At 27.6% G+C, this 20,080-nt stretch overlaps 1 protein-coding gene across 1 annotated transcript in view; it reads left to right on the top strand.

The window, feature by feature from the left end:
- Positions 1 to 20,080, top strand: part of LOC100204624 (uncharacterized) — a 132,439-nt gene that overhangs the window by 66,609 nt on the left and 45,750 nt on the right. The window contains exon 15 of the mRNA XM_065793968.1: positions 11,300 to 11,454. Within this exon, the coding sequence (XP_065650040.1) occupies positions 11,300 to 11,454 (155 nt within the window). The remainder of the gene's footprint in view (positions 1 to 11,299; positions 11,455 to 20,080) is intronic.

Below are 20,080 nucleotides of genomic sequence, written 5' to 3'. Positions count from 1 at the left end.
ATTCTTATCTTGATAAGAAGCCAACGCTCTCTGATTGCTTGGAAAAGGCATTGAGCTTGAAAAGGATCTTACTTATGCTACAGCATGGGGCTCTCAGTGGCTGGTGAACTTTAACTCACATAAAACTCATTTTTCAGGAAATCATTGTTGCAACAATCCAGATCTTCCTAAATTTATGAATGGTAATGTACTCAACTAGTCGTCTATCCTTTTTTTTCTAGGATTAACTCTTACTTCTGATCTTTCTTGGTGACCATATATCAAATTCATTGCAAAACCTTAGCATCTGATAAGGTTGCATCTATTTATCATGCTGACTTGAAAAATAGATAACTTTGTTATGTCGGGTTCTATTTTTATCTATATAAATCTCAAATCTGTCTTTGTATGGAATACTTTTGCCATATATGGAGTGGATCTTTGAATGATGCCCTTTCTCTCACAAGGTGCAAAAACTCACAAGGTGCAAAAACGCATTGTAAAATAGTTGTAGCTAACCTTCAACTATTACCACATTGTCGTAATGTTTCTTCTCTTTCTTTTTTCTATAAATACTATTATAGGTACTGCTCTAAAGAGCTCATCTACACACTAAAAAAAAAAGGTATGATTTTTTACCTTTAAAGGTATATCACATATCCTACCGTTTAAGGTAGAAAAATATACCTTAGGTAGAAAAATATACCTTTAAAGGTATATCACATATCCTACCCTTTAAGGTAGAAAAATATACCCTTCGTAATAAGGTATTTTAGTCTACCTTTATTTAAGGTAGAAAAAAACACCTCAAGGTATAACTAATTACCTTAAGCAAGGTAGACAATTTTACTCTTAAAAGGTATACTTATCTACCATTTCGCCTACCTTCAAAGGTATATCATATATCCTACCCTTTAAGGTAGAATATTACTAAGGTATTTTATTATACCCCTATATATAAAGTATTTTTTTCCACCCTTAAAGGCAGGCTTAGTTTTTTATATTTTTTGCTTTTTGCATATTTTTTTTTGCTTTTGTTAAGATTTAAAAATTTGCAATGACAGTGAAAACAACACATTTTTAAAAAAACTATTTTGATTATTATGATAAGTTTACAACAATTTGTTCAGCGATCGCTGAACCAGTGAACTGACACGGAACTCACTAAGTCCACAAATATAGTTGGCTAGAAATGTCAATGTTTTTGCAGTTGCGGATCGAAGGCTATTTCAAAAACCCAATAAGATGCTATCAAGACTTTTAATGCTTCATCGATGGATTGAACGTTACAAATAACTAAGCCATCAAGGTAGATTGCTATATGCACATCTTCAACAAATGATTCTTATTGTTTGTGTGCTTAAAGTTGATTCCTTCCTAAAAAAATCAGAATTGTGAATTTAAATATTACATTTATATTGACAAAAGTAAAAAAAAACACTTTAAAAATTGAAAAATCATAAGCCTCATTGGGAATAGTAGCTTCAAAACACTATTGAGACCTTATTTATCACAACCTATCTTTCAATTTGTTCACCAAACATAGCGGGCAAGCATAACATCGATGCTCTTATCTGTTGTGCTAAAAATATTTATTTACTTTTTTAAATAAATAAATAAAAAATAAATTAAAGATAAACAGATATATTATAAACCTTCAATATTGACATTCGACTCAGATCCTATGGCAGCCACAATGTTAGTCACCAAGTCATTATTTTGGCATTTCTTTTCCCCGACTTGGCCATCTCCAGTATTGTTAAAGATCTTTCAGCTGTAAAGAACTGGTTTATTTTACTGGTTCCTTCATTTCCAGTTATGAGATTTGCCTATTCTAACTGCTACAAAATATAATTAAATATATTAAAATTTATCAACTGAGTTATTCTTACTCCATTGATTTATAAATTCAAGTTGAAACACACCTCTGTAGCAATCTTTAATGCTGGATACTCTTCTAATATTTGTGTTGTACTGGAATTAAGTATTATTTTCCTTCTATGTACAAAGATCTTTGCCATTCGATCTCTAACCTTTGACATATTAGGAAGACTTTTTTTTAACTCATTTGAAATTGTTTCTTTGTGAGCAATGCAGTTTAGCAAATCCTCCATAGCGTTTGTTTGCATCTTAGACAAAATTTAATAAAATTAAACAAAAGGATATTACTTTTTAGTTTTTTATAACCGTATATTAAATAATACAGAATTTAAATAACTGATCTCTGAGATACTTACCTCTCACCGCTTCTGTTTTGGAGTTACTGCACATTCAATATAAAGTTCCTTTCTTTTCAGCGTTGTACCAAACTTTTTATGCTCTTGCACTGAAAATACATTATGCATTTTAGATCTTTCAGACTTAAATATATTGTTTTTAAGCTGTCTAACCATACTGCCTTGAAAGAAATTGCTTATTGAAATTAATTACAGATAATTTTGTATAAATTAATTTTAATATACATACATACACACACAGATATATATATATATATATATATATATATATATATATATATATATATATATATATATATATATATATATATATATATATATATATATATATATATATATATATATATATATACATATATATATATATATATATCACATCTTTTTCTTAACATAGGTTTTTTTTGACTATTTTTTCTTTTATTCAATTATTATAAAGTCGTGAATTTTATATGGTTTAATCTTTTTGGAACAATTTAATTGTGTTATAAGACATTACTATATAATAATGTTATAAGATAATACTATATACATTTGTATTGCTAATGGTAGGCCTATTAGTATACATAGGCCTACCAAAATAAAACACAATTTTGCAAAACTTACATAAGGCTTTGATGCCTTTTGACGTAAAAATACAATTCTATCTTGTAACTTAGGATACGTTCGCACAATAGCTTGACATACAGCCTGATACATCAGAGAGGTTGGATATCTAAAAAGTCAAAAATTTATTTTTGTATAATCCAGTAATAGAGTAGTCGGAGATAACCCGAGCAATCATGTAAGTAGTTAAGAAAAAAGACTTGAAACAAAAAAATCTCTCTCTATATATAATATATAATATATAATATATATATATATATATATATATATATATATATATATATATATATATATATATATATATATATATATATATATACACACACACACAGTGATGGCCGGTGACAATACACTTTGGTGGGGCCAGGAAATATTAACCGAACAATATCGCAACGACTTGCTGTCAGCGTAATTGATGCTTTAGTGTTTGTTATGATGCTAGCGCTTTATGATTAGTTGAGAGAGTTAAGGGCTAGCATACTTTCAAAATAAAGTATTTAATGACATTGCATCTTTTAAACCTATGTAAAAACCAGCAAAAACTGACTGAAAACTGCCCTAATTGTTCAAAAGTGTCTTAACTCATTTTAAAGGAATAAAACACTGTTCAGTATCAGCTGTAGACACAGGCGTGACCAAAACAATCTCTTTCAACTTTGATACTTCAGAAAATGTTTTAACCAGGTTATTTTCATCCATAATTTGGATAGAGCATTAATTGTGCCGATATCACTAAAAACAGCATTTTCAACAAAACGGTAATTCCGACATCAACTTAACTTCACTTAGTATTGGTTAGTTATTTTAATATTTTATATATGATTCCGAGGGAAATGTTGTATATTAAAATTGAAATTTTTCGGATCCAAAATTGGTTTTCAGATCCCAATGAAGAGAAACGTTTAGCCAATAAACTGTCAATTTTGTTCATGTTAATTTATCTTATTAATGAACCTAAATTATTGATAAATAAGATAACTTTAAAGTATATTGTAACTAAGACTTTGGCATGATTTAAAAGCAAACTTTACCAACAGTAGTTTAGTCAAGAAAGGCTTCTTAATTACCGATCGATAAAATAATAAAGAATGTAATATTACATATACATTGAACTCTCTGATAGGTTCACATAAAGCTTTCTGAGAATGGCGAAAGGGCCAACAAAAACAAAAAAGATACTTTTACAACATTAAAAAATTTTTAAACATATTTTTTAAATATTTTTTTCATAATACAACACATGTTTTACTTAATTAAACCCATAATTCTTAAATACAACATTTAAAATGTCAGTCATAAGTAATAGTAAACTTCACAAGACTATTTACATTGTCAAAGATGCTTTAACAATTTCATGTAATTAAAGATGAAAACTTAACATCTGTTTGTAAGCATACATAACAGTACTTAAACATTTATATAGCTTTAGTTATTTGACTTCAGCTTTAACCCAAAAAAAAACATTTCAATAAAATATTTTGATTATTTTATTTCTATGGTAATGGTAAATGTCAAACATTTTAAAATAACCTAAACTTTGTATATTTTTTAAATTAGTGCCTCTTTGGAAGTATCAATTATTGAATCTGCATTAAGAAATGTAACAGTACCATCAGTGGTACAGTTTTTGTGATTGAAAAAAAAAAAGTTCTTTATATCTTCTGTTGTTTAAGTTGTTTGTACCTTTGTTGTATCAAACTAATAATAATATTGACTAATTTTAAATTATTTCTTGAAAACCCAGTTGCATATTTTTGCTGATAAAAAATTCTCTAAAACTTATGATTGATGCTTATTATCATGGTTGAAATTGGCTCTGCTTCAGCGCTGATCTAAATGGCAACTTAAAAGGTAGAACGACTCAACTGCCACCAAACAATGTAAACAATTTTCAATAGCTGATTCATTAATACAGAATATAATACATAAGCTATTTGGAAAAAATAAACTTCAGCAATCCCTCATTAAGAATAGAAAAAGAATTTTAAAAGTACAAACAGTTAGTAGCTCTTTTTATATTTGCAGAAATGACTAAGCTTTCTTATATCACAATATATAAACTTGCTAAACATTGCCATACACTTGCAATACATTTGTTCGATTAATACACTATTTTTTCCCTGTAAAATAAAAAAAGCAAATAATGTAAAATAAAAAAATAAAATAATTTAAAATTAGAACTAAACTAGAACTATTTATTTTTATAAAACCTGTCTGCAAATAGTTTAGACTAATAGTTGCATGTTTACATATATATAAATACATATTTACATTAACGTTATATATATAAATACATATTTACATTAAAATAAAGTATTTACTTTATTTTAAATAAATCTAGGTGGGGCCGGGCCCCTATGGCCCCTATTGACGAGTCGCCACTATATATATATATATATATATATATATATATATATATATATATATATATATATATATATATATATATATATATATATATATATATAGATAGATAGATAGATAGATAGATAGATAGATAGATAGATAGATAGGGGAAAGTATGCACTCTTGATCCTAAAATCCAGGGGGGAAAGAAATTAAACAAAAATTTACGAAAGACAAAATTATAAAACTATTTTAGAGTTTTCTATATTTATGGTTCTAATAAACTCAATATTATAAAGTCAATATTATTTTTACAATTATTAATTTAGGAGAATGTTATTAACATAATGCGCCCTGGATTTTATGATCAAGGGTGCATGCTTTCCCCTATATCAGGACATTAGCTAGGAAAATTTTTATACTGCGTTTTTGCGATATTGGCAATTTTTATAGTAATTGTTCCCCAAAATATTAGGATTTTTTAATGAAATTTTCCTTTTACAACTTAAAAAAAATCAAATGTTAAAAAAAAACTATTACTTACAAAGAATATTGCAGCAGATCATCATAAACAACTCTAATTAACTGTCGTTCACTCGACACATCTAGATCCGCTTTAGAGCAAGCTTTCTCTAGTGCTGCTGTTAAGTGCTTTGGAAGCATTGGTAGGCAGTATATTGTTGGGAATGATTTAAATCCAAACGTATTAAGCATATGCTCAGTGCTATTAGATTCACCTTCCTGTAACAGAAAAAGTGGTGAAGAAGACAATGACTGAATACAAGATGGCAATTTTTCAGGAGACGTTGTGACAGTTACAGAATCTATGCAATATAATCTATTTAGCAATAATACTTATAACTTTATTAACTATTTATAACGTAAAGTTAAACTTAAGGCGTAAATGATAGAATAAGGCTTTACAAGATAGAATTTTATTTTTACATCAAAAACAAGCAAAAAAATGCAATCACAAAATCAAAACCGTTTAAAAATGGTGCTAACTTTTTTCACTAAAGGCCAAGAAAAAAAAAGAAGCAAAAAGTCCATTATAATCCAATGGATTATGATGAACTCTTCTTAAAAACAAAAATTTTTGTTTTTCAACAATTTCAAAGCCTAAAAAACTAAAAAATAAATATAAATAAAAAAATCCAATCAACACATAGTCTTTTTTATACTCTGCATTTTAACAATTAAATGTACTAATACAAAGAGCTAGCAACACTTTACCCGAAAGACTGAGTAAAACATCACTTTCATCTACTTCTGTTCCATCGCTATTTACAACAATTTTAGAAGGTGAAAATTGGAACTTCTCAAACACTGGAATTATAATTGAAAAATTTATTTAATAAGAGTTAGTTATATTTATATTTTTTCGAATTATTTCTTAACAAGAATACTTAAAATAATAATGTATTTATAATGTAATTGTATTATAAAATTTCTTACCCTTCACTATCAGTATATCAAAATCTTCAGCAATAACTGCTTTTTTTACTAAGCGATCACCAGACCATATCTTAAAAAGAGGCATATTAAATTTGATCACTTTGAATTATGAAAGTTGAATTATGAAAAACTTTAATACTCTATTAAATAATAAAACATTTATGATAATTTTTTTTCTGCAAGATCTTCGTAAAACTAGATTAAACTAATAAATTATAAATAGTATAGTAAATTAAAAAACAGAAAATACCAAAAGAGCAATATCATCAAACTAATTAAATACAAGTTTAAGTAAATTCAAAACTGCAAATAAATTTATAAGGGTGTCTGCCAATATTTTAAGGTAAACTACCCTGATTTTTTTTAATTACCTAATTTCCCCGATTGTTGCATGACTTTTTTTTTTGTTGCAAAAATCTAAATTACCAGACTTTTCCTTATCTGGCAGACACCCACCCAAGTAACATATATAAAAGTATAAATATTTGTGAAAACTAAATTTTAATAAGTTATAAATGTTTTAATTTTCTTATTCATCCTTTATGCAAACACTATGACAAAATAAAATGCCTTCCTGATTATTAACAAAATAGGAACCCATAGACGGATGATTGGCATGTTCACCAGGTATCACCACAACCCAATTGTTGGACTGCTCTATATTGTAAAAATCCGCAAACTCTATATATTGTTTTACTATTTGCAACACACAGCCAATAATCCAAGTTCCTTGAAACAATAATATATATTCAACTTTTCCGAATAAAGGCATGTCATCGCAACCTTTTATTTGACAAATAATACTTGTACTTGTATAAAAGATCTGTCCATTAATTCTAAGTTTTGCGGTAGATATAATCTGCTCATATTGATTTACTTGATGGTTATTAACAAATTTTTTTTCTATGGCATTAATAAGTTCAAATGGAAGTGAATCTATAGATAATATTTTTTGACAACTTAAAATTTCTTGACCCTTATAGTATGGGCTTTGTCCAAAATTCATAACTCACTTGCGCATTTCATGTCGTTGTGCCAAAGTAAATGTTATTTTTTAAATTTTTTACACGACGTGCAATTTGTTTAAAATATTGATGTTTAGCTTCAAGTCTCATTACCCAGAGGTGTTGCAAAGGTCCAAAATGCAATAGTAATCTAGGATAATGTACTAAAAAATGTATTTTAGGTATAAATGATACTCAAGTAGAGAATGATGTCTTTGAATCAGATGTTCAAGAATAGGGATCCAATTTATGTCAATTTCTGGTGCCAAAATGATTTGCACAATTTGTCAACAAAGCAAATGAAGCTGCCAAAAGTCATTGTTTAGGAGTATATCATTATTTTTTACAAGACGACTGACAAATATGGGCAAAAAATGAAATAGTGACCATCGCTCTACTGCTTTTCCATGGATTGTTTTATTGGATATTGCCAAATTTTTTGGAACACATAATATACCAGGTTTATCACAAATATCTGGAATGCCATACTTGAAGTTTGCTATTTCTTCTTTCAACTCAATAATAGTGAATAATTTTTCTTTGATAAGATTTCTCACAACAATTGAAAAATTCACACTCAAAAGCCCTTCTAGTCCATCATGCATAAAGTCAGGTGGGAAACATTCAATTGCATTGAAATACTGCAAACTAGATAAAGAACAATGGCTATAAACACCGTACACACTACTGAGTGATTTATCGGTCTTTACTTCTTGAACATGACAATTATGTAAATCTAATGTTCTCAACTGGCATAAAGATTCTGAATGAACTTTTGAAAGAAACTTAAACGAAATCATGCAGTAATGACAAACTCTACCAGATGAGAAGCATGTAGAAAAACCACCAAAAAAATGAGAGGATAAATTATCTCCAGAGAATGTAACGATAGTACCATTGATATGTTCAATTTTGCCAAGAATATTTAAATCAAGCCCATTTATCTCAAGCAATTTAATATCATTCCTTAGTTTATTTAAAATTTTATCGTATCCATACATTTTGACAGTACTATATTGCGCAACTAATACCAAGTGAATATGATCAAGGTTTGTCCATAAATGAGTTTCAATATTTCCAACTATAAAATAAAAAATTGAAACCTTGTGAGTACCCCTACTGCTTTCAAGTGCATTACAGATTTCTAACTCATCATTATACAGATGTAAACGAATAAAATAGTTGCTACTACCATTTAAGGATTTAAAATGTGTACCATCGGAATAATCTCGCATAATCCCATCACTTTTAACTGCTTGTAAACGGTTCCGTTCACAACTAGCCCATATATTATCTTTTTGAAGAATTGGAATATAATAACCAACTTTTTTTTTTTTAAAGATTTTTTTCATTTTCTATTGTATAAATATTATTATCTGTGTTTGCTACTACAACAGGCAAAGGCAATGTTTCATTGTTTATTACATTGTTAGAACCACCAAGACTTTCAGTTACTTGATGAAGTTCATTAGCCTGCACATCAAGTTCTATTGGGGAAATAAACTCAAGGTTATTTACCATATATAATTTTCTAAGACGATCTGTTGCAAACAGTTGAGAGACACTGTCATAAATTGAGGAAAATGATAATAATTGATTTAACACAGAGTCATCATCTGATTCAATATTTAGCGCTTTAAGCCTTTTTCTTGTTAATGATACAATACTGTTCTGTAACAAATCAAGCAAACATTTAATTTTATCACATATTGAAGAAGTTGTTGAAAGTGGCAGCATGTGTTTTTCGCGCAACTGCAGCTGTGTTATACATAAATTGTTTCCAAAAGATTCTAAAAAATCAGAAAATTCTGTCATTAATTTTTTAGCATTTTCTTCCACACTTTCAATAATTGCTATGTTTTCTGCTTCCACTTCCACAATATTTTCAACGTTTTCTTCTCTATCTTTATATAAATTTAGTTTATCAGAAGTTATGGAAACTAGATGAGACTGATGAAATTTTAAAACATGACATCTATATGTATTAACAGTGTTATAGCAATAAACACAACCATCTAAACTACACGACAAATTCAGATGTTTTTCATGACCATGCTGCAACATCATGTGATTGATTAACCCTCGTGCATTATAAAACCCTTTTCTGCAAAACTCAACTTGACAATAATACTCCATACCGAAATTTGAAATCTTTAACTGCTGCAATGCCGCATGTATCATTAAAACCAGATGCAGCTATAAATCTGGTATTAATATATATAATTTGATTTTTTAATTGTCTAAGTTGTTTATTTTTAAGTTTTTATTGTTAATATAAAAACCAACTAAATAGTTTTTATCAACTATAAAATACTTTTATTTATTCTCAGCTTAGTTTATTTTTAAGGTAAGAGCTTTTCATAAAAATAAAGAAAATTTATGGTTTGCGAGCTGCATTCTGGTGACATCTAACGCAAAGGTAGAAAACTCTTCAAGGGTAGAACTTTCTACCATTTTAACAGCTTAAACTTAATAAGCGATTATTCTTCCATAAAAATATTAGTTCTACCTTTAGGTAGAATAACATACCTCTATTATACCTTTTTTTTTGGTGTGTAAGAGAATTTTCATTCTTGATTTATTCGCCTTTCAATTAAGTCTCATTCTTTTACTGTGACTGTTTCTAAATGCTCTAAAAAATTCTTATTTATCTAGTTTTTTTTCTCGAATATCATTTCTTTAGAATTTGCTCCTTATCATCTTGTTTTTCTGATTCATGTAATTTGCAATCTTTTTTGTCTGTTAATTGTTATTTTTTTATTTTTTTTTTTAGATTATTCACCTCCCCAAGGCCCGAGGGGGGCCACTACAGTCGAGGAGGCTACTCATTTTTTTGTGTTTTTTATTTTTTAGTTGTTATTTGTGGTGCAACCCTCTCTCAACTCTTTAACTCCGAAACACGAACCTTGCCGAGCAAGGCCCCTGCGCCTAGAAACTAATTTGAGCGCGGTACTTCCAGGGACGTGGTGGGAGTCGAACTCCAAACCTCTCGCTTACAAAGCGAGCGCTCTTACCACTACACCACTACCGCATAATTATATGCATCTTGCTTTATAAACTATATCTTATATAACTATAGCAAAAATATGCATCTTGCTTTATAAACTATATCTTTTCTCTTCCATTAACTTGCAACTCTAATAGCAATTGCTTGCAGCCTAGTTGGAAGTAAAGACATTGGTTAAATCACTTCTTGATTGTAATTTTCAATCATTTGTGTTGTGTAATCTGTGATTTATGTGTATATTAACAATTTATGTTTCACAATCAGCAAATTTTATTTCATGATAAAAAATTTTCAAGATTAGCAATTTATATTTTATGCTAATAGTTAATGTTTTTTTATCTACAGTTTATGTTATGTGATCAACAGTTTTAGTTAAATTTATTCATTAATATTACTTATTATATAAGCTATTATATAATAATCTTTGATTATTAAATGTTCACAAAACCATTTGGAAAAATGCTACCATAAGGTGTATAAAAATGGTTAATGTATTTTGTCTACATATTATATAAAAAAGCATTTCTAGGCATGGAACCATACATTAAAGTCTGTTCAGCATTTTCTTATAAATAGAAAATCTAATGTGATTATTTAAAATGTATATTGAAAAATCAAAAATTATAAAGTTAACCAAAAAAAGAAAAATTGCATTTTTTTTATTCAAGATTTGGCTGAAAAGGTGGTTGCTCCTGTTCTTCAAACATTTGTAGCATGTAGTAAAGAGCCTAAAAAAATTGTAAAGTTTGTTTCAAAGATTTCATCTGTTCAACTGGAATCCTTTTTTACTTTCTCAAAGCAATGGATAGATTTGATAGAGAAGGTATTTTTTGTTAAAAAACTTTTGTTCAAACATTAAAAATGATTCATTAAATTTATATTTAAAAAAATTCTCTCAAGCTTCTTTAAGTGTTTTTTTTTAAAGTGTAATTCCCTCAAGAAATTTTCTCTGAGTGAACTTTAATTCAGATAAAACTCAATTTTTTTCAGCTAATCGTTATCGCAATAACTTAGATCTTCCTATATTTATGAAGGGTGATGTACTCGATGAGTCACCTACTCTTCATCTTCTAGGACTAACTCTTACTTCCAATCTTTCTTGGAAACCATATATCAAATCAGTTGCAAAATTAGCATCTGCTAAGGTTGCATCTCTTTATCGAGCTCGTCACTTTCTTACTTCGGATTCTATTCTCTATCTCTATAAATCTCCAATCCGGCCTTGTATGGAATATTGTTGCCATATCTGGGGCGGATCTTCTAATGATGCCCTTTCTCTTTTAGACAAGGTACAAAAACGTATTGTAAACATAGTTGGACCTGCTCTTGCAGCCAACCTCCAACCATTATCACATCGTCGTAATGTTGCTTCTCTTTCTCTTGTGCCATCTACTAAATTCATTCTCGTGTTACTCGTCATTCAATTAAGTGTCATCCTTTTTCTGTGACTGTTCCTAAGTGCTACAAAAACTCTTATTTGTCTAGTTTTTTACCTCGAACATCAGCTCTTTGGAATTCGCTTCCTTCATCTTGCTTTCCTGAATCATATCATTTGCAATCTTTTAAGTCATCCGTCAATCGTTATCTTGCTCTACAATCTTCATCTTTTCTCTTTTAGTAACTTCCAACTTTAATTAGTGGCTGCTTGCAGCCTTGTTGGAAGCAAAGATGTTTAAAAAAAAAAAAAAAAAAAAAAAAAAAGATATTTATTCATATTGAATCATGAATATTTGATCTGACATAATTTGTATGAATCAGTTTAAAAAACAGATTGAATTTCATAATATTTTTAAGCAACAAAAAACTATTATTATACAAGATTTGATTCAAACTGCTCGACATTTGTTCTATTCTGCCTCAGTAGTTCTCTCATATGGTTATATTTTATACCCATACAATAATATAATATTATGCATGTATTTATTAAGTTATGAAAAAAGATATCAAACATTACTATATTATGATGTAATCATATAATCAATAACACAATGACAAGTTTTCAAATACTTACAAAGCATTCATGATTATTCAAACATGTTGTGAAAATAAAACATTCATGATTATTCAAACATGTTGTGAAAATAAACCGCTTTTTAAGTTCAATGTTGAATTGAAAAAAGTTTTGATCTTAAATATTGGAAAAAACTTGTCATAAGTTTTTTTGCAATAATCAGGACAAAACTATATTTTCAATTTTATATTAAAGTTGAGAAGCATTTTATAATTCTATATTTAATTTATTTTACAACATACTATAAAAAAATAATATAACAGCCTGTGATAGTTGAAATTTTTATTATATACAAATAATTTTGTTACAATGTGGTTACAATACAGACCATATTAGAAAATTTGAAAAAAAAATGCTCTCTATTATTAAAAATAATGCTTAGCATGTATGTTGTTTATGCCATATAGTAGTATTTTATTTATACAATACCAGTTCTGGGAATTATAAGGCACATAATAATACTATGTGCCTTATAAATGCCCACTGAACTATTCTTGTATAAATAAAATACTACTCTATTGCATAAATAACATAAATGGTAAGCAAGATCCTTTCATAGTGACTTGACAAAAATAAACAAATTTTTCAATTTTTTTTTTAAAAGTTGTCATTCTTAAAAATAATATACATGTATATAAACATAGCAACATTAGCAATTTTTTCTATTATTATATAGCTAAGAACCACAAACTCTTTTTCGGACTATTTTTTCAACTTTAATTATAATTTTGACTAATATTCAAATAGTGAGCTTTTTATTTATTTACATCTAAAAAATTAAAACAAATTGTATCAACTCATAAATATACAATTTAGTTAAGTGGTTAGTATGATGTTGTGAGGTTTTAAAACAAAGTACAATAGTGAAGCTATTGTATTAAAACAATAACTCACTTTAAAAAAAAAGATTGCTAAGATAGGTGTCGAAGTGGCTGTGTAGCTATCTTCATTACTGATGTATTTATCTCTCATAAAGTTAATTAGTTCTATAAAACTTTTCTCAAACAAGTTTTGGTATCTGTAAAAGTTAACAATAAACAAATACTTATATATAGGTTATACATAGACCAAATGATGCTAATTTAGTATAATATGCTGAATCCTTTAAATTAGCTCATAGCTTAATTAGGAAGCCCTATGAATTCATTTTTGATTCATTCTTGATAGTTTTAACATATTACATTTCCTAAGTCCAGGCTCTATGATTGCTCAAACCATATGTTATTTACCTACAACAGTAATTCTATTTTAAAATTGTTTCCTAATTCTATAATAGGTAATGATACTAAGGGACTCATAAGTATCATATAAGAATTTTTAGTTTCAAAACCATTTCCCGAAAGTGAATCTCAGTTGTTTAGTTGTTTAGTGAATCTCAGTTGTTACAGCAAAGGTGATTACGATTCAATATCAAATGTTATTGCATCAATCAACTGGAATATTTTATTTCTGCATAAAACTGCTGATCAAATGTTCAATTTATTAATTTCTAATAATTGTGCTGTTTGCGAATATATTTATCCCTAACGTTAATAACAAAGACAAAGTATGATCCGTGGGTTACTCCACATATTAAAAACCTAATCCAAGCAAAAAAATCCATTTGGTATATCAACATCTCAACTAAATGGAAGAATTATAAACTTAAAATAAACTGCCATCTTCTTAATTGTTCCGTAAAAGCTGAAATATTTAAAGCAAAAAGAGCACATAAAAAAGAATATTAACATCCCTCTGAATAATTTCCATCGTTAAAAAGTGATATTAACCTGAATGAACTTATAATGACAACTTAAGTTTTTCTATTTTAGACATTATTAACTTACCCATCTAAACCCCTATTTTTTGCATTTACAACAATCTTTCATAAACTCTTTAATTCTGGAATACTACTCACTCTCTAGAAATTAGCAAACTTTAGTTCGGTCTATAAATGGACAAATTACTTGCTGAAAACTATGGACCTATTTCACTAAAGGAGACCTGTTTTTTGTTTCTATGCTATTGCTTCAAATCAGTCATAAGCCATTCCTAGAAGCCTCATGCCAATCCCAGTATAAACCCAGATTCAATTTATGGCAATAACTTTACACCGTATGGGACCCATCTGGCACTCATATCAGTTCCCAGCCCAAACCCAATCCCAGTATTCCCAGCTCAATCCCAGTCAATTCCACCTGGGACCCAGTTGAAATGGTTAACTAGGAAGTGTCTTTCTATGTTAGTAAGTTTTTATTAGGAAAAATGCTCATAAATAAATTATAAAACAATACAAGTCAATAAAAATAATTAACAGTACTAATAGAAAGTATTATTATCTAATGGCGTCAACAACTCAAATTTGGAAATTAAATATCAAAATATGAATTTTAATTAAATATTTTTACAGTTTTTCTGCAATCTTATGGTAAATAACAGTGAAATTTTTTTATTAATGATTTCTAAAGACAAAGCAAAAAAACTTTTGTAGAAAACAAATAAAAAGACAATAATAAAAACAAACCATAACACATTGTTAATGAAAACAAACCGTATCAAGTTGTTAATAAAAACAAACCATACCAAGTTGTTAATAAAAGCAAACCATATCAATTTATTTAATTTATAGAACAAATTTTCATTTTACTAAAAGTTGAAATTTTGTTGGTAAAGTTTGGAAAACTCTAATCAAGCGAATTAAAAAACTGTCAATCTTTATTAGAAAAAAAGTGTAGAGTTTATTTAACTTTTCCAAATAATTTTTTTTTTCAGTATTTTTTTTTGCCATCATGCTTAATTTTCCATTATAAAAACATCTGATTAGAATAATAAATGGGTGCTCACAACAAGGTTTTTAAATTAATTAATTTACACAACTAGTATTGGTTTTACCTTTTTATGGTTAATTTTTATAATTTAGTTTTTTTTTTTTGTTCAAATACAAAAAGACAATTATGTTGGTTTAATCCAATTTATTTTTCATTTTTTTAATTATATTTTATTTTTTATAATAATTTTATTAAATAATAACAAATAAGTTGATTTAATCAAACTTATTTGTCATTATTTGATAATATAGTTAATTTTTATAATTTAATTTTTTTTTATTAAATAGTGACAACAATTTTTTTTTACTTAAAAATATCTGAATTTCTCATCATTTAAAGAAAATTTAGTTGTGATAAAACTATTTTTATTCATTATTTAATTGTATTGTTGGTCAAAACTGCAAAAGGGAAAATCTAAATTTTGTTTATGTTATTTTTTTATTGGTGTCAAATATCAACTATAAAAGAGAACTACTCAGCCTAGATTTAGAAAAAAATAATTAAGGAGCTTATCTTTGCTAGAATTATATAGTACTTATTAGACTTATATAGAATTATAATAGACTTACCTTTGCTAAAAACTTACCTTCAGCAAAATATTGTTAAAAGTAGCAAAGTTTTTTATTAACATCTTGATAGATATTTTGTTATGGAAAGTATAATTAACTATAAAGTTATTTTCAAAGGTTTGTTTATGATATGAACACCACTTGTCCTAACACTTAAGAAACATATATAATTTAAGTAATTTGTTTGGTGTAATTTATTTGTCCATCAAATACTTACTACACTTATTCTTATTTTGTTGCAAACTGTAAACTGAAAAAAATTAAAATGAAGTTGAATGTAACTTCGTTAAGAACAAATTGTTCATTATTTCATAAGGCACAATTTAAAACAACTAAATACTTTCTCAAATACTCTTTTCATTAATTTTGACATCGTTATATTTTTGTACTTCTGAAATTCTAAAATATTTTTTTTTATACAAATTGAATGGAAATGTACTTATGGTATTTTCTATTTAAATATTTACACTAATTTTGAATTTTTATTAGTAGGGTAAGGTGGGGCAAAATGAGACATACTGCATTTATAATGATCTTAACCTCGCAATTTATTGTTTTAATGATTTTTAAAAGTTTAGTTGTGTTCTAAAATTATTTATTGTTACAAAAAATATCTTGAGTCACATTGAAATAAAGAAAATGAAGAGTAGGACAACCATTTCATCTCTTGGCTATGTGACAATTGTGAATTTTGATGCGTTGTTTTTATTTTTCTTAGTGTTTTTTTTATCTCAACCAGTGGAAAAAGATTTTATATTTATAGTTTGTGTTTTATTATCACCTTTAAGGATTGCTCTATCATTTCCATACATTGATATTTTATTTCTATTACTAAATTGCCAGGAAAATGCTAAATTTCAATGCCAACATGTTGCTGGGCAAAACAAGAAGTTTTTGTTTTGTTTGTTTTGCCGATATCAACCATGTTTATTTAATGTTTTAAATGAAAACAACAAACAGAACAATTAATTTTTTAAAATCAATGGGTATATTTTTAAAAGCTGACATTTTTATATTTATTTATAAAAATGTATACCTTAAGACATTTGATTGCAAAAATGTCACCCGTAAATATGAAATTGTAATATGAAAATAAAAAATTGTAAATGTTTTTTAACAATTTTTAATGTGTAGCACAAAGATATTGTAATTATAATATTTACAATATCATTGGTGTAGCGTGATACAAATAAACAAACATATAAGTATATAAGTTTGAGTATACATTGTTTGAATGCATGATGTTATCAATTTCTGCAAGCACAAGATTGAATTATTGTCATTAGCAGTCAAGATAAACGTGTTCCAATCATGGTGATTTTTTGTGTTTACTAGATTTCATTTTAATTTTGCATGTAACTTAAAACTATTTCAATTTACTTTATATTTCAGAATGTCCAGAATAAGCTCCGAGATAGCTGAAAAACCTGAAAATATCAAAGCCTGGACAAAAAATCTAGTCCACTTTGAGAAATCAAAATCAACAAGATCTCACATACACAAAGTTTTGCAGCCACTTGGCATTATGAATAAAATGCCAAAAGCTTATTCTGTTATTGGTCGGTATAATTACTTATCAAATTTAGAGAAGTCAGTGTATTCCAGATGTAAAATGGTTGGCGCAGAATTATCTGATTTATGGCTTAAACTGAGTTTACCAAAAATTAATGAAAGGTCTATAACAAAAAAAGTAGAAATTCTTATTAAGAAATATCATTCTGTTCAAAAATCCAAACAATGTTTTGAAGAAAAGTGGGATTATTTATTTGATATAACCAAAGTGAATGGTAACTGGCTTAGCAATGAAGATAAAGAATTTTATATATTACAGGTGAAAACTGATGGTCAAGCTGGTTATTGCACATCAAAAATTATTAAAGTACATCCATCTAAAGCTGGCAAGAAGAGAACTATCATAGCTGAAACAGGTACAGTAGAGGTCAGTGATGACAATAAAGGAGACAATGAACAAGATGATGAGCAAGATTCTGATTATAATCCGCCAGGCCAAAAAACAAAGAGAAAATATGAGAACACCACTGTTGCTGTTAACTTAGTTAAGAAGTCAAAACTAAGTATTAAGAAAGCAGCAGAAGTTTACAAAAATTTATCTGAATGTGGTGTTAATGTGCAAGCACCATCCAAATCTGGGGTTTATAGAGCTACAATGTCAGAAGCTCAAAAAATGGAAAAGCATATGATTAATCATTTAAAAAATGATGATTGGGTGTTGCATTTTGATGGTAAAAGAATTTTCGGGATTGAGTATCAAGTCTTGATTTTAAAAAATGCAGAAAAGGAGGTCAAGTTAGCCATTTTGAAACTGGGTGATGGTAAAGCTAATAGTATTTACAGTGGAATAGCTGAAGTGCTAGATAAATTTCAACTATGGAGTAGTATTAAAGTTATAATATCTGATACCACAAGTGTTAATACTGGAAGTAATAATGGAGTTGTAAGCCAACTTCAAAGAGAATTTGAAAGAAAAAATCTTGAACCAGTTCAACTTTTGGTTGTCAGCATCATGTGTTAGACACAATTTTGAAGCATTCCATGAATGAAATTTTAGATAAAGGAAAAAGCTCATCACCAGAAATACATTACAAATTTATTGTAAACCTGCAAAAAAACTATGAAAATTTAAAATCAAACTTTAAGCAAGGTGAAAAAATTTGTAAAGTAAAGACTAATAAATGGAGAGATGATATGGACTTTTTGTTTGAGTTGGTACAAAGTTACCGATACATGAAGGTGAATGGTAGCTATCTGGCTATAAAATTCAAAAGTCTGCCATCATTGAACAATGCCAGATGGAATTCAAAAGCAATCTATGCTCTTTTGGCATATATTTTAAATGAGTCGAATAATAATCAACTTCGCATGGTTTGTGACTTCATTACATCAGCCTGGTCTGATATATGGTTTTCTGACATGCAATACTTAGAACATAATTTTAACAATTTAGAGCAAGCAATAACTTCAACTACAGCCATGAAAACCTTGAAAACATTTTGGTCCCAGGAGCCCAGTCGCATACAAGGAATTCGGAGATCTAATATCTGTGAGGAAAGAGCCATAAAAATTATGCAAGAAATTTATGCAAAAGATATTGACAAGATGAACTTCAGATTTATTCTGCACAACAACTCTTAAATTGCACAAACAATTGATCTTTGTATATTAATGAACAGAAAGTTTTGTAAAAATAAATTGCTATTTTTCTGTTAATTTGTCGATTTTTACGTTATATTTTTTTACTTACGGGGGACATTTTTGAAACTTTAGTCAGTAAAACTTTTGCAATTGGTAATCTCATGTAGAATGTCAGATTTTGGCACTATACCCATGTATAGTTGTAAAAAAATCAACCCCCTAATATATATATATATATATATATATATATATATATATATATATATTGCGGTTGTGCATATATATGTATATATATTGCGGTATTTATATATATATATATTGCGGTATTTATATATATTGTGTGTATATATATATATATATTGCGGTAGTATATATATAGATTGCAGTAGTGGTGTAGTGGTAGAGCGCTCGCTTCATAAGCAAGAGGTTCCGCGTTCGATCCCCACCACGTTCCCTGGTAGTACCGCGCTCAACTTGTTTCTCCACACAGCGGCCTTGTTCGTGTTTTGGAGTTATATAGTTGGGAGAGGGTTATAACCACAATTAAGTAGCCTCCTCTTCTGTAGTGGCCTTCTGGGTCTTGGGAGGTGAATTAACAAAAAATATATAAATATATATGTGTATATATATATATATATGTGTATATATATATATATGTGTATATATATATATATATATGTATATATATATATATATATATATATGTATATATATATATATATGTATGTATATATGTATATATATATATATATATATATATATATATATATATATATATATATATATATATATATATATATATGTATATATATATATATATATATATGTATATATATGTATATATATATATATATATATATATATATATATATATATATATATAAAAAGTTAAATATGGTTAGAAACTAT

This window comes from Hydra vulgaris, chromosome 03 (assembly GCF_038396675.1).
Source record: "Hydra vulgaris chromosome 03, alternate assembly HydraT2T_AEP".
NCBI lineage: Eukaryota > Metazoa > Cnidaria > Hydrozoa > Anthoathecata > Hydridae > Hydra > Hydra vulgaris.
Note: the sequence above shows the minus strand (reverse complement) of the source record. Positions and strands in the feature narration are given on the sequence as shown.